The sequence below is a fragment of the Octopus bimaculoides genome, chromosome 3 (assembly GCF_046866305.1).
Source record: "Octopus bimaculoides isolate indiv1 chromosome 3, ASM4686630v1, whole genome shotgun sequence".
Lineage (NCBI taxonomy): Eukaryota > Metazoa > Mollusca > Cephalopoda > Octopoda > Octopodidae > Octopus > Octopus bimaculoides.
In genome coordinates this window covers 56508997-56525917 of record NC_142930.1, presented here as the reverse complement: position 1 = coordinate 56525917, position 16921 = coordinate 56508997, and the positions used below count along the sequence as shown (strand labels likewise).

At 34.1% G+C, this 16921-nt stretch overlaps 1 protein-coding gene across 1 annotated transcript in view; it reads right to left on the bottom strand.

Moving 5' to 3' along the window:
- LOC106868455 (atrial natriuretic peptide receptor 1) overlaps window positions 1-16921 on the bottom strand; it is an 880915-nt gene that overhangs the window by 148839 nt on the left and 715155 nt on the right. The window contains exon 7 of the mRNA XM_089349012.1: window positions 14604-14708. Within this exon, the coding sequence (XP_089205138.1) occupies window positions 14604-14708 (105 nt within the window). The remainder of the gene's footprint in view (window positions 1-14603; window positions 14709-16921) is intronic.

Below are 16921 nucleotides of genomic sequence, written 5' to 3'. Positions count from 1 at the left end.
GCTAGCATAACAAAAGCAGTCAAAATGTTTGGCGTATCAAGAAGTACTGTCGTGAAAATAATGACAGTCTTTGAGAAAGAGGGAAAATCGCCTCGTCAGAACAAAATTCCGGAAGAAAGCCAAAACTTTTCGATAGGGAACGTCGGACTCTTATGCAAATCATTAGAAAAGATCACAAAAGTACAGCTCCCGAAATTACTGCAGAGCTTAATGTCCACCTTGAAAACCCAGTTTCCACAAAACTGTTCACCGGGAGCTGCACAAGGCCGGATTTTATGGGAGGGCTGCTCTCAGAAAACCACTACTTTCAAAAACAAACATTGCAAAGCATTTAGAGTTGAGTAAAAACCTACAGAATTGGTCCCTAGACCAGTGGAAGAATGTTATTTTCTTGAACGAGCCATCCTTTACCCTATTCCCGACCTTGAGTATCTGTGTGGAGACAGCCAAAACCCAGACTGCTTTCTTCCAACTGTTAAGCATGGAGAAGGATCTGTGATGATCTGGGGGTCTATATCTTGGAAATCTGCTGGCCCACTGGTTTCCCTTCATGGCAGAATTAATAATCAAGATTATTTAATCATTTTATCTGATCAAATTCATCCTATGGTTGCAGAGCTGTTTCCGGAGGGAAAACGCAATCTTTCAGGATGATAATGCACCAATTCACACAGCTAAAGTTGTTACTGAAGGGCATGAGGAACATTATAGTGAAGCTGAACATCTTATCTGGTCACCACAGTCCCCAGATCTCAATATTATTGAACATTTATAGGGCATTTTCCAAAAGCAAGTAAGGAGTCAATATCCTCCACCATCATCACTTCAAGAACTGGAAACTGCTTTAGCTGAAGAATCATCATCATCATCATCATCATCGTTTAACGTCCGCTTTCCATGCTAGCATGGGTTGGACGACTTGAATGAGGACTGGTGAAACCGGATGGCAACACCAGGATCCAATATAAATTTGGCAGAGTTTCTACAGCTGGATGCCCTTCAATTCCTTTGGAAACAATTGAAACTTTGTACGAGCCCATGCCTCATATAATTCAAGCTGTAATTACTGCCAAAGGCGGTCCACCCCATATTAACATAAATTTGTTTGAAATTTTAAGGTGTTTTCATTATCTTGTCCAACCCCTGTATATACATGTCAATGAACTACCAACGAAAACTCATAGACACCCATGACATAATAATCCAACTGCTTGTACCAGTCCTGTACAACACACTCGATCAAATAAGCCTACCAAAAGATATAGGAATCAGGATGTTCTCTGGTTCAAGCTGATTTTTGGTTGGCATGTTTCAACCAAGATCACTGGAAAAAATTTGTTGCTGCTTTGAGCAATCGTTTTTCTAAATCTAATCAGTATCATGCTATCTTTAATTGGCACACCACGAAAGTATCCTACGCCAACTCTGCTAATTTAGAGCAGCTTATGTATCGCATAAACAATAGCAAAATGTGGCAAAGGTTCAGTAACCCACCTATTGGATCTAGCAAACATATGTATTTAAATACCAACCTAGGCGATATAAACTGCAATGATAAACACCAATTACAACAAAATTGTAGTAATGGAAATACTTATGATACAGATATCACAGTAACAATGTTGGTAAATGAAGTTGGGACTGCCTTATATACAAATAAATAAAAAAAAAATGCTCATACAGAGAAAAATTAAAATGTTCCTTGATGAATCTCTGTATGTGTACAAATCTTGTATATTAATGTACCATGCACACACGGAGAGGGCCATATGTTTGCATTGGGCAGACGACTGATTCATTTAAGAATTGTTATCATAACCATGTTGCCAGCATTAAGGCAATCAATAAGAGACATTAAGCATCTTTGGCAGCTGAAGGGGAATAAAATGAAGTACAGCATAACTTGGTCCACAGTAAAGTACGTGAAACCATACAATATAATTTCCAGGAGATGCTGTCTCTGCTCCAAGAAATCCCTGTCTATTCTGTGGACTAAACGCAAAGATCATTAATAGAATTTCTGAAAGACTCTCGAGATGCCTACATGCATATAAATGTACTTTCGCACAAGGCAGGGGGAATGAATTTTGAATAACTGTTAATATAATTTAATTTACTTTAAAGTATGGATGACTTAAGTTTACTTTTAACTTCCCCATTCTTGCAAACACCAAGTAGATAGTTAATTTGGTTTGTGACCATGAGAGCACCAAGCCTCACGTATGTGTATGCTCACATTTTTGTGGATGCTTGTATGAGTGAGTGTACTCGTGCCATGCAGCTTGTCCAAGGGCTTTTATACATCCAGATCTGTTAACGGTTATTTTCAATACTTTCCTTGCTGGATTGCATATTCGTTTCTCTTTTTGTCATCTGCGATTTTATTTTTTATCTTCTATATAAATGAAGATATTTCCTCCATCTGGCTGCTTTTCCTTCTACAAAATGGAAGTTACATTGCAGAACTGTTATTTTATTGAGTCGCATCCATTTATCACCCGACAAGATACATTTGCAAATCTGGATGCTCTTGAACCAGTTGTTGAGTGTTCCACCCATGAGGGATCAATGCTAGATGTGGCGAAACATTTGTCAGGATTAATAAATTCTCATATGTTCCATCTCTCATTTCCATATATATTTATACATAAGTATGCATGCTACTGTTTATTTCAAAATTTCTTGGCAATAGAGAAAGAGCTGGTTTCTAATCTAGATTCAAGGCTCCTTCATTGGGATTTCAACATCAACAACAGGGTATTTTTGTTTATATGTATATATATATATGTGCAGATTTATATGTTTTGTTTTATGTATGTATTCTCATGCATATTGTTGCATATCTAGACATGCACATATATATTTAAATGATAAACTTCTGGAAAGTTTTACAGATTTTTACAGTTCCAGTGATGGATTGGATCTGTAGTCTTCAAATTAGCTTTCTCCTTTCTGGTTTTGAGAAGCCTAATTTCTCAAGATTGATATTTAGGCAGTGTGTTACATATCCCAGGGCCCAAATAATTACAGGTATAAACCTGACCTTGTAATCTGGATAGAGTAACTGTAGATTTCTCAATAGATCTGTGTAGGTGTTCTCTTTCTCATTGAACTTCAGCTTTATGTTAACATCTGCTGGCCAGCTAATTTCCACAACTGTGCACAGTTTCTTTTCTCCTTCCCAAATCATTATATCAGGTTTGTTGTGCTTACATTTTATTGTTGTATGTATGTATATACCTATGTATGCATGTATGTACATACCTATGTATGCATGTATGTATGTATGTACGTATGTATGTATGTATGTATGCATGTATGTACATACCTATGTATGCATGTAAGTATGTATGTATGTATGTATGTATGCACATACATACATACGTTTGTATGTATATATGCATGTGTCAGATCACTTGTGAGGTCTCTCATGTGTGCTAATGGTAACATGGAATCCATACAATATGTTGCATGGTCGGATTGTTGGCAACTTAACCAGTACTCCAACCAAAGCTTGCCTGGCGAGGAGGGTTACTAGAAACCCAGGAGGACTAAAAACTTGACCTGTCAAAAGGACAGTTCTACCTAGTGTAAGTTCTATGACTATCTATCAATAACACAATCCCTCAGACATTCCAGGTTGGTGTCCAGCATCCTAGAAGACCACTGGGCGTGAGGCAGACCTTAACTTTACCTAGCATGTCTCTAGGAGATGGTCAATGATATAAAACCACATATGTAAGGAATAACATTGGACATTTTGGAGATCTTTTGCTTGTGCTTGAGATCATAGTGCTCCCACATTCCTAAGCTTGCAACCTATATTGGCACTGGATATTTTGGTCTGACTTGTTTCTGGATTATAACAGTAGGGTGGAAAGGGTCTGTTACTGGACTTATAATAATTGGCTATGCAATGGCCAGCAAGGTGTCTATCTGATGCCTAATCAAGTAGGAGGACACCACAGTGAGTATGGAAGCAGCAGTCTTTAATCCAGGTGAAGCCAGCTTCTGGTGCAATAACCTCATGCACAGTCATTGCTAGCACTGGTCAGTAATGTTCTTCCTCATTCATAAGTGGATAGCCATCATTATCATTATCATCATCATCATTGTCATCATCATATCTGTCTGTCTGTCTGTCTGTCTGTCTCTCTCTCTCTCTCTCTCTCTCTCTCTCTCTCTCTCTCTCTCTCTCTCTCTCTACACACACACACATAGCTGAAAAACGATTAGAGATCTATACAAATCAAATTTTTATATATAAAAGATGGAGGTGAAAATAGCACAGAAGTAAGTCTAAATGATTTCAATTTAAGAGGGAATTTAATAAAAATGTTTTTTAAAATTATATAAAGAAAATATTGCCGGTTTCAATGAATCTCATCTTATCAAATATTGACATGTAAAGACATGTTCTTGACACCCAGAGAGAAGATAAACTATTTTTACTTCAAAATTTTATAAGTTTTCACTGATATTTGATAAGATGAGATTCATCGAAACCAGTAATATTTTCTTTATATAATTTTAAAAATCAATTTTATTAAATTTCCTCTAAAATTGAAATGTCTTAGACTTACTTCTGTGCAATTTCTACCTCCATCTGATATATATATATATATACATACATATATATATATATATATATATATATATATATATATATATAACGTGAGAGAGTTAGGGGTTGGGGGTTCAACCCACTAAGGGATAGTATCTATCCAGTATACTGCTGGGAGGGTACCCAATTATTGTTACACTAGTGCTATACTAGGTGCAATCAATGGGAGCGGGTAAAAGTGGAGGTTTTACCCAAAATTTGTGTAACAATTAGAAAATGGAGGATAATATGCTGAACCCAACTACTTGCAGACGGTGTATCCCGTTGAATTCATTAATTTAATTCATAGCAAAAGTGCCAAAAAAAGGAAGAAAAGAAAAAGAAAGAAAGAACCAAAGCACAGGTGTCCATGGCAGACTATGTTATTTTGCCAACATGGTTTACGTATAGAAGTACAAAGTACATAAGGAATTAGAGGATGAACAGAAGTTTAATCTTACAGCTGTTTCGGCCTAGTTTTAGCAAGACCCATTCTATCCGAATATTCCTTTCCGGAGAGATTATCGAATGACATTTTGAAATGGGGTTACATGCCCGAACCTCTAGGCCTCTTCAGAGATTCACAAAGGGTTACATACAAATGTAGAGCAAGAGGTAAAAACAGAGGTGTAGTGGAGACCAGAATAAAAACAACAGCAAAAATAAGATAGAAATAAAAATCAAAAATTAAATTAAAATCAAAATATAAATAAAAATAAAAATAAGGGTACAGTAGGAAAAAAAAATGATAATAATAAAGAATACATAAATGAAGGTATAGCATGTGGGACATGCAAAAATATAAAAAAGGTATATGTCAAAAAACCCTTAAAAATACAAGGCACCCAAAAAGCCTACAAACATTATAGATAGGTCGCTATAGGTACTCCAATGCACATCTATATGTGTGGGTTCGTGTGCACAGCCTTACTCGGATGTCCCCTTACTCTCATGTGTGCATATATAAGTTTTTATAAGCAAACATTCCACCACATACGTTGTTTGTGGTATCAGCTCTATTAGCCGTATCTAGAAAGCTGTAAGTGTTTTTTAGAAAGGAAGTTTTGTTGAGTGTGTGTGTGTCATTTCTGTATATATTGGAAGGTTCTATGTAGAAGTTCATTTTATATAAGTTATTAATGTTCTAGTAGCAATAACAGTGATGGTGACGATGATGTTGACGACAATGAAGAGGCTCGCCACCTTAATACTTTGCGTTCAATATATATTGAATGCAACATTGTGATCTCACCTTCTTTTCTATAATAATTCCTTGGAAAATATATTTTTCTCTGATAAAAATTTACTATCCTTGTGAATATAAACTTAGCAATTACTCTACACAAATATCAGTAATTAAGCTAATTGCTTCAAAACACACATACACACATACCACACAAATTATGAATATAATTATTTGTATCAATTTGTGATCTAGTCCTTTGCTCCCCTCTCTCTCTCTCTCTCTCTTTCATTTTCTCTTTGTCACATTCATTTATTTCTGCTAATTAATTCTATGTGGAAATTGTTTTAAAAATTTTATTAACATAATTTTTAGTTTGTGATTATTTTCTTATCTTTATGTGTATTTCAATTCACAGTTTGTATTTATACTGCATCACTTAGAACCAATTCTTTTCTTATCATTTGAATTTAAAATAAAATTTATTTATTTTTGCATTATTTTTTAATGCATATTTTGTCTCAATTTCCATATATAACTTTATGTTTAATTTCTTTTCTGCATGTGATAAACCTTTTCTATTGTATAATTATGTCACTAAACAATTTACTTTTAATATATTATGTACTTCTTATTGCTTAATACTTACACAACTGCACATGTGCACATACACACACGTATGCATGCACATACACACACACAAGCACATACACACTCACATGTACATGGTCACATGTATACACTGACATGTACACACACACACACACACACATGCACAAACAATTCACATATATACACAGAAACAAAGACATATAGCTGTGTGGCTAAGAAGTTTGTTTTGTGGCCCTGAGTAATTCTCAAATTGAGCGATACTTTGGGAGTGAAATGAAGTTGATATAATCTGCACAAAAGTTCACCTTGTTTGTGTGCGTGTTTGCATGCGTGTTTGCGTGCATGTTCGCATGCGTGTTTGCATGTGTGCATGTGCGTGCATGTGTGTGTGTTTGTGTGTATGTGTATGTGCGCATGCATGTATGTGCAAGTGTGCATGTGTTTGTGATTGTTTGTCTGTACATGCATACATATGTGTGTGTGTGTGTGTGTGTGTGTGTGTGTGTGTGTGTGTGTGTGTGAGCGCGTATGCATGAGTGTGAACATCTTTGCATTGACACTACTTGGACAATGGTGATATTTGTTTATGCTCTGCATAAACAAAATACCTGCAGCTCAATGGTTCAACATAAAATAAATGTGAGCTGCTTTCTAGAAGTTTTGAGACTTTTTTAGGAGAGGCAATGATAATTGCAATTTTATTATATTATTGTAATTTTAACATATCATTATTATACATTTAATAAGCTGACCTGCTAAATTCTGTTATTGCAGATTGAAAAAGATGGCTGTAACAGCTCTTTTAACACACCCCTACTTGACACAAATGTAAAAATGAATATATGAATACACATAAATACACATACATGCACACACACAAACAGAGAGAGAGAGAGAGAGAGAGAGAGAGAGAGAGAGAGCTACACCTATATAAACATACACATATAAATACATACATTAATTAGATTAATTTTGACATCAGCACAGAGTATTTTGAGATTAAACTTATAAAGAGAGTAGCAACCATGTACATTTAGTAAATACATGGTAATCTTCACTGTGAATAAATGATGGTTTAACCCCAGGATCTAATGGTTCATATAATAACGAATGTTTTATTAGTTGACAGTTCTTATTACAGATACTGTATTAAGTCGAGACTAGGGACCGTTAAGTTCTTCCTTCAAGAAAAGGAAAATCTGTCCAGTCTACTAATAGCTTAAACACAGCATGATGACAGATTATTCACTTGTTCCCAATATTTATGGAATACACTACATACTTTGCTGTCATCATAGTAGGAGGAGGAGGAGGAGGAGGAAGAGGGAGCAGCAGCAGCAGCAGCAACAGCAATAACAGCAGGAGTAGCGACCTGAAAAAATAATTGCTGCAGCAAAAGGTAGTAAACATAACATCAGAGAGAAATCAGTTAAAATGCCATTAAAGCACTCAAAGAGTTCACCATTTAGAGATTCTTATAGAGTTTGCCATTTAGAGATGGTAACATTTCAGACAATAATAATTTAGAAAGAAAGTAAAAGTCAAAGAATAATTTCAATATGTCAGATGTTTACTTGAGCAGCAAGTATTTTCCTGTATGAAGTTATCATTGTAGTTTCTACTCTACACATCCATTAACAATCTACTTGTAGATATTTTTTGTGCAGAAGGTCATTGCTGACTATTTTCATGCTGGTTGTAGACCTACCTATCCTTGCTGACCAATGACAGGAAGGCCACATCCACTTGATGAAGATGATTGACCTGCAAGAGTTCAGTGCTGGTTTCACGTAAAATGCACTCATGTTGGTGCCACATGCAGTGCTTGTATGGTTCCATGTTAAAAGTACTCAGTACACTCTGTAAAGTGGTTGGCATTATGAAGGGCATCCAGCCATAGAAACCATGCCAAATCAGTCTAATGCTTGCCAAGTCTGAATAAACCATCCAACTCATGCCAACATGAAAAACAGATGTTAAACGACGATGATCATCTTCATCATCATCATCATGATCATGATTGTGTGCGGTTGTGGTCAAGTTCTTAGACCTAGTCACCAGCAAAACTTGAACACTGAAAGTAGTGTCAAAACAATACTACAAACAAGACATCTTGTCTGACACTCTATCAATGCCATCAATCCATCACTCTGGACTGTTACTGTATTTTATTGACTTTCTCCAACAAAGGATGAAGGTAGGAATTTAGAATGAATACCATGAAGTATTCTTTTCAAAGCTTCAACAACTCTGCTGAAATTATCACCTTTGAAACTCTAATAATGAATTCTGATAAACTTTTACTATTCTTTTATTCTTTTGCTGGTTTCAGTCAATGGATTACAGCCATGATGTAGTTCTGATTTCAAGAGTTTACTAAATCTTGTCCAGTCAATCCTAGGATTTATTTCAATCTTGTAATTATTTTATCATTTTCTATTTGTTCTCTAAGGAGGTTTCTGACCTGGTAATTTTGATGTTCAACTTCCATGGTTGAACATTCTTACTCATTACATTTTCTTCAGGAGCTTCAATCACTATATCTCCTTTAATGAGAGTAGCAATTGGGCTAACTTTTAGATTAGGTTTCAATTAGATTTAAGATTTGAAATTACACTTATCCATACAATGAACCCAACAAGAGCCTCCATTACATTTATAAATTGCTGTACACACAAGAACGCCAAGCATTCTAAAATAACTGAATCAGAAAACACATAAATTACAATGAGATATGCTACTTCACTTCTGACATTCAAATTGACATTGTAACAATAGCCACACTATTCTCAGGAAATTGCTACGCTTAGAGTTGTTTAGTAACACCCTACACATGAACATCCTTATATCTGTGTGCCTAAACCACTTGTTCATCAACCTATCTGCCAGTATAGATACTCCAAATTCGTTTATATCAACAATATTGTGGGGAATATTGGATAAAAGTGCTTCTATTATAAACAATACGGTGCATGATGAGGGATTATTTTGTGCATCAACTGGCTTGAACATGGCAGGTCAAGGATATATGATGCCAAGAGCAATGTTCTTAGATACATGTCACTATACCTTCCTACAAAATGCATGACTATGAACAGAGTACACCTACAAACTTGCAGTCTTTATTGACCAGCATAAAGTATTTAGATAATTTATCATTGTTTTCATGAAAACAAACACATATGTGTCCATATGCAATGGTCTTTCAGAGTCCAAGTGATGTGTATGTGTTGGTATATGGTGGTAACTTGAGATGTTTGGTTGCTATATGGCATGATGTTAGAGGTAGGTTATTTGTTTATGAGTGTATATCCGTATGTACATTTGGGTGCATGTGCATATATGTGTATGCTTGTGCGTGTAGATAACTTTATGTGTGGATTGACTGACAGAAGCCCTATATATAAGCCAGCAAACATAGTTATCAAATGAAGATTCTTCATAACTTCCTCTAACTTTCTAGACATAAAATCATAGTTAGTATACAGCAGTATTGCAAATACCCCAGTCACTTGACATCCCACCACAAAGCTGACACATGAAATTGTATGAAAATATCAAACATTGATAAGCTCACATATTAAGAATGTATTAGCTAGAAACTCTGTGCCTTTATTTTTATCCTAGTTAGATCAAAGGATATTAAAAGGTTTGCTTTGTACTCAAAGTAAATGTAGCATTCATATACTTGGAATTAATGTAAACATCAGACATAAGATTTTTTTCAACATAAAAACAAGACATACCCCTTTATGTTATCTGTTTACCTATATAATAGTACTGATGTATATTAAAAGTGTGCAACCAATATACTTTTCAACTATTTCTATTTATTTCAGTTTTTGCTCTATTTATGGATACATAGTACCATTAAAAAATTACATTTGTCAAAGACTGCTGAAGTTTACACAATTCGAGCATTCAGCATACTAAGTCTCTGTATCAATATTACAGTTATCTTTGAAATAATAGTACAATAAGTGGAATACTTTAAGAGTAACTGAAGTGTATCTAAAATATTATTGAATTTGTTGATCTCCAAACTGAATTAATACCAATCAATATGCCAGTGCTGTTATGGACAAAGCTTGAAGTAATATATTTGCAATATTATAGAGTGAAAATTATAGATTATCATAAATGTTGCAAAAATAGGGGAGAAATTTTGTAAAAGCTATAGAAATCTATTGTAGAATTTAATAAATTGTGCACTTTTCAGATGAAATAGCTCATTGTGATAGATGAGAATAAGCAATAAAAAAGTCAAGAGTTTGATATGCTAATTGATAATTAAATTACAAAAACTACCTTACCTGATCAATCAAATGAAATAAACTCTTATTTTATGACTACTAAGTGAAGGATATATTGTTATACTATACTTTATTTACTTTTCTTGGAAATTGCCATTGCAAGATAGTATTATATAGTTTGGTGAATTAAAATGACCTCATTGAAGAAATATTGCAAATATTGGTGAACTTGTACAAAAGAAAGTGAGCTAGTGATTTTTAACATGATGAACCTAGATGATATTATTACTTGTCTTATTGAACAAATTACATTAGTTCCCCCCAAGAAGCTTAAGAGCATTTCATTGTTGTATTTGCTCAGTGTCCTGAATTGTTAAATTCAGCTTAATATCAATGATATAGATCTAACTTGTTTGCATGATAATAGATATTTCACTGAATTATTGAAAGACAATTTAAATGGAATCTTACCTAAAAGCATTATCTTTGCAGTATAGAAGAGACATACTGATGTTTATCATAATTTTCACTGCATGATAAGATATAAACATTGAAAGATATATGAGTTTAGGATGCTTCAAGATACAACTATCCATCAGATGAAACAAGGTAATCCAGAATAAATAAGAATATAATTCATATGAATAAAAAAGTTTTTAAAACATCTTATAGTCAGACAATGCCTATGTATTGGGAATTGTAAAGCAAAACTGCAAAGAACATGCCAAAATTCAATTCATTTAAAAGAGTGGGCAATCTGTTTATTTTATCGTTTATGTTAATAGTTGTTGACAGCTGAGCTTGTAAGTTCAATGCAGGTTGATTATTGCATATAATAGCATGTTACTACAACTCTGATTGACTCTTTCCATTTATTTTGAAAATGAATATTTGTCAGCTTCATGGGACACCCATGGGAGGGTGTGCCATTATTATTAATTCCCTATATCTCCCCTTTTAAGTTTTTCTTAGGAAGTGTCATTTTATTTAGCAATAGTCTTTTTATTCCCCCCCCACCTCCCTTTTTTGAGCATTTTTTCGTACAATTTAACATTTTTTGCACTTGGCATCTATTTTCAGGAGCTGTGTATGTTTTCTTTTCCTCTCACTTGTATGCCTATGTTCAATCATCTGCAGTGGCATTGGTACTTGAAACATATTATACAACCATTCCATCGGTTCCTCCAACTTCTTGGATTCACTCTCCATAAATCTGCTTTTCAGTTGGTTCATGTGTCTCATATATATATATATGCCTTTTCTACTTTTTACCCAATACATAATTTTATCTATGCATTTGGTAATATTGCCATCTTCCCAACTCTGCTTTCCATTCTTGTATGCCCTCATATACACCTTTCCACCAACTTTAAAGTATCTTGTTATGTCTTCCCTGGTAATTTTTCTTTTCTTGCCAAGTAGCAATTTATTAAAGACTGATTTTACTTTCCTTGCAAGCATCAGCTTTGCTGGTGATCTACCTGCTGGTTCATTTGGATTTAGTATTACACAGTGCACTCTTAAAAATTGTTGTACAGCTACCTCATCTGTGACTTCCTTATTCAATATTCTAAGGGTTCTTTTGAAGGTATCAACAAAACATTCTGCCTGTCCATTAGATCTGGAATGGTATAACACCATAGTTATATGTTCTACTGCAAGCATTTCACAAATTTTTAAAAATTTGCTAGACACAAATTGCATTCCATTGTCAGGCACTGTCTTGTCTGGGATGCCAAATTTTGCAAACAATTTGTGTAAAAAATTTATCACAGTCGAAGAGGTTGATTTTTGACACTCGCAATTTTCAGGCCATTTCAAAAAACTATCAACTACCACTAAGTTGTGAGAACTATTTAAAGGACCAGTGAAATCAATGTGTAGTCTCAACCATGGAACATCTACTTTTGAACAATGTTTACTTTTTATTGTAGGCAATTTTTTATACCGTTTTGGTTTACATACAAGTATTCCACTCTGTTTCACTGCAATTTTTCAGTCCATCAGCTGCATTCGAGCCTTTGACTGAATCGACAATATTTTCACTGAAAAACAAACATGGGTGTATTCTATACTTTGAATACTTCCAACCACTCTGTGCTGAATAAATTAAGTAAACTTTTTAACACATATATCTTTGCCTTGTTCGTTTGACCTCGAAATGATACATTACGTACGAATTCACCAAAAAAAAAAAAAAAAACTAATCTTTTTCCCATTACACCATGTGCTACCTTTATAGATTTAATTAACTTTGGCTGACCGACATATTTCCCTGAATTTTTCGTTTATAATGATGATGTTATTACCAATGTCCAACTGCATTTTAAGACTTGTATTTCTGATTTTCACAAACACAAATTTCCTCATCGTTGTAATATCAATTTCTTTCAATGATATACTATTCATTTTTTTTCCTTTGTTCTGACATTTTATGATCTTCATTCTACAGTGCGTCTTTATATGTCCTATATTTACACAGTGAAAGTACTTCGCTTTTTTAACTGGACAATTTTTCCTCGGGTGCATACCTCCACATGCAAAACATGGGTTTATTTCCTGATTTTTGTCATGTTTTTTGAAAACACTTTATCTCTATTCTGACTATTTTGCACTTGCTTTACTTGGAAACAATCTTTACATTCAACTTCCTGTGTGTTAATTTGACTATCCTTTCATATTCTTCTGACACTTGTTTTGTTCCAGCTTTGCAAGAATTCTAGTTCTAACTTTTGTGTCCTTTTCAGCAGTAAGTCTCTGTGTAAAAATCAGGCATTTGAACATATCTAGCATTAATTCATCCAGCTTAAGCTTCTCGCATTCCCTATTTATTCTACCAGCATATGTGATGTAGACCTCATTGTTTTTCTCTATATGTTCAGATATTTCCAACATGTGTTGAACAATGAGCCTTTTTCACAGAAAATTTTACACAATATATCTATTGTGTCATTAAAGTTTATGTCTAAAGGTTTTCTTGGGAGTACATGATTACTGTATCTTTCATGTTCTGTTGCCACCAGGTTTCTCAAGATTAAGTGCGTTTTCATCTCATCATCTCTATGTTTGCATTCTTTCTCAAAGATTTGCTAATATCTTCTGTAGTATGCTTGGAAGGTAACTCCTTTGTCAGGATCGTATTTGAACTCTGTTATGGAGTTCACAACATAGTCGGCAAGAACACTTTTCTGAATTTCCTGATGACTTCATTAACTGCAGCATTTGTGGCTGTAGTAGTAATTGTTGTTGTTGTTAGTGGTGATATTGTTGTTGCCTTAGCTGTTGTTCTTGCAGTTTTAGCTGCTGCTGTTGTTGATCTTTCAGTTGCTGTTGTTGTTGTTTTTGCAACTCAAGTAAACTGGCCAACAAATTTTCCATAATTTCACAATTTTCTTTTCATAAAATTCTCACAACAAAAACTTTTTTGAGTTTATTAACACTTTGTGAGTTGTTAAAATCCACGTTGCCACTTAAAATGTTGGATTGATATAACACCCACTTCAGTATACAGTATACTAAGTAAAACCAGTAATGATACGACTGTCTCTGATCACCTACTATGTACTCTGGTACTTCATGTACTTCTCCTTATTTATAGTGACTGGGTTATTCCATTTGTCACGTGGGAGAGTGTACCATTATTACTAATTCCCTACAACAACATTGAAGTTTTTTGCATATGTATCTCAATTTTCATTAACATCCCATAGTTTTGTGCATATGTGAATATAACTATGAGAGAGAGAGAGAGTGAAAGAGTAAGAGTATGTGTGTGTATGTGAGTGACTGAGTGTGAGTGTGTGTGTGTGTGTGTGTGTGTGTGTGTGAGGGAGAAAGAGAGAGAGAGAGAGTACTTGTTCCACGTAGGAAATATATTTACAAGATTTTGAAGTCAAATAACCAATAAAATCAACTCTGTCTGAAAACATTTAGCCAAGAAGAAAACATTTACCTCCAAACTTCCTCTTGTACAATATTCTGTAATAAATGAAGGTCTTGCTGGATCATTTAAGAACCCAATAAATGGGTTTAAATTTTCATGTCGAAGTTCTCGGAGCTTCAAAAGAAGAGAAAGATTAAAAGGAATTCAATCAATTTTTCATTTAACAATGATAAATAATATAATGTAAACAATAGGTTGTTAGCAAAATGAGTTTTTACCCAGTTGTTTTTATTTCCAATGAGCAATACTCGTGGAAACAAAAAGCCCTGAATTCCTGAAGTTTAACAGTATTCATAGCGAAAATGCACGTTACTTTTTTTTAATATGTTCAAAGATTTGCAGCCAAATATATTTGTTGCATCAGTTTTATATTCCAATAAACCCAGATATATTGTTCTCAAGCAGCAGCGTTTCAGACATATATGCACTTTGTCACAATTTAAAGAAATGAATCCATAATTTACAGGCCCATAGGGATTGAATTGAATGCTCAGAATAGCTGTTTTGCTTTTACCATAGAATGCTTTTCTCAATATAAAATTCTCTGCAGCAAATAGTGAGGGGGGGGGGGGGGCAGGATTGAAATTTGTTATCCAGGTGTTCAACATAGAAAAATTAATTTCAGTTGTTTGATTAACTCAGAAGCACAGGAATTGGAATTAATAAATACTATTGACAAGTTCAGAACATTACAAATTTTGCCTCCAAGCGAGTTTGAACTATTTTACCTCCAGCATTTATAAAATAGAACTTTCTTACAATGAGGAGGAGTAACTCAAATGTTGCATAGCAAACTAACTAGATGTATGTAATTTAGTAAACCATAAAATCTTTTGGTTTGTCTTTTGGCAATAAAACTACAAGATTCTCATTCTATTTATAAAAATATATTTTTTGCACATGGAGCTCATTTCTGCAGTATTTTTAACAATTTAGATATGAAAATTAAACAAAATAAGAAACATATTGCAGCAAAAGTTTTGTCAAAAACTTTGCAATATCAGTCTTTTATGTAAATAGTTTACAATATCATTCAGTAAACATTTGATAAAATCATATTTTATGAATTCAAAATAATCACTAAACTGGCGTTATTGTGATAAAAATATCTTAATTTAAGTGACAACCATAGGCTTCCAATCCAAGATAGTAATTCATAACTCTTCAGAATGATTTGTCTTGTCTTTTTTTAGAACATTTTTCTCAGTCATTTCTATGATACTGGAAGTTAGATAGCTCTCTGTAATCTATTACAATGGAAGTTTTGCTACTTTATATTGTATTTATTTTCACATTTCCTTTCTGATGAATATATATAATTCTTTAAAGATAATTTAATGCAAAATTGTGGAATCACAAAATTATATATCAGTGTTTGATTTAACTGAAGTATCCTACTCTTAATTCCCATAATGACAGCAGTTTTTTTGGCCAGCAGCATTTAAATACTTTCGAGAAAATATAATTCAATACTCTTTGTCACTTTTTCTTTTGATATTAATCTACTCAATTAAGAGACTTTGAAATGAATGTTATACCTAAGAACTTGAACTCCTTATTTGACTGGTAAAAGAACTTTAATTTTTTGTTACAATTAGAGATATCTATAATGTCTCCTTGTTGCTGTTGCTCATTACATAGGCTCAGTGAAAAGTTCATAGGCTGACTATGAAGGAGTGATGCTAGAGCTGTGAAGTCTTGCATGTATTAATTTCAGCTCTTATTGATAATTACATTGTTTCTTTCCAGGTGAACCGACATCTGACTGTTCTAACAAAGACTTCAAAAATAACTAGTAGGAACTTCTCTTGAAAATGGACAAAATTTGGCATCATGGTGTTATCAAGTACTAGCAGAAAAGGGAGTTAGCCCCAAAGGACATATATGCTGACATGTTTGCTACATTAGGGGATGACATTCTAAATTAATCAACAGGGCAAAAGTGGACAGCCAAATTTAGTAGATAAGGGATAGTCTTGACAATGAACCAAAGTTTGGACGTCCTACAACTGCCACTACCAAGGAACGCATTGATTGTGTTCAACACATGGCGATTCATGACAGGCTATTGATTATGAATCAAGTGTCCAACGTTATTAGCATATTATAGAGTTGAGAATGTTCTGCACAATGAACTTGGCATGATGAAGGTTTCTGCTCAGTGGGTGCTACACCTGATCAAAAATTCTCCAAGTTGATCACATCATGAGAAAATCGGACACCACTTGAGAAAGATCCAGCTGGTTTCCTTGAACATTTCCTACCCCAAGATATGTGTTGGCTTCATCAGTTTGGGTTAAAGACAATGGAAATATCCATCCTCACCT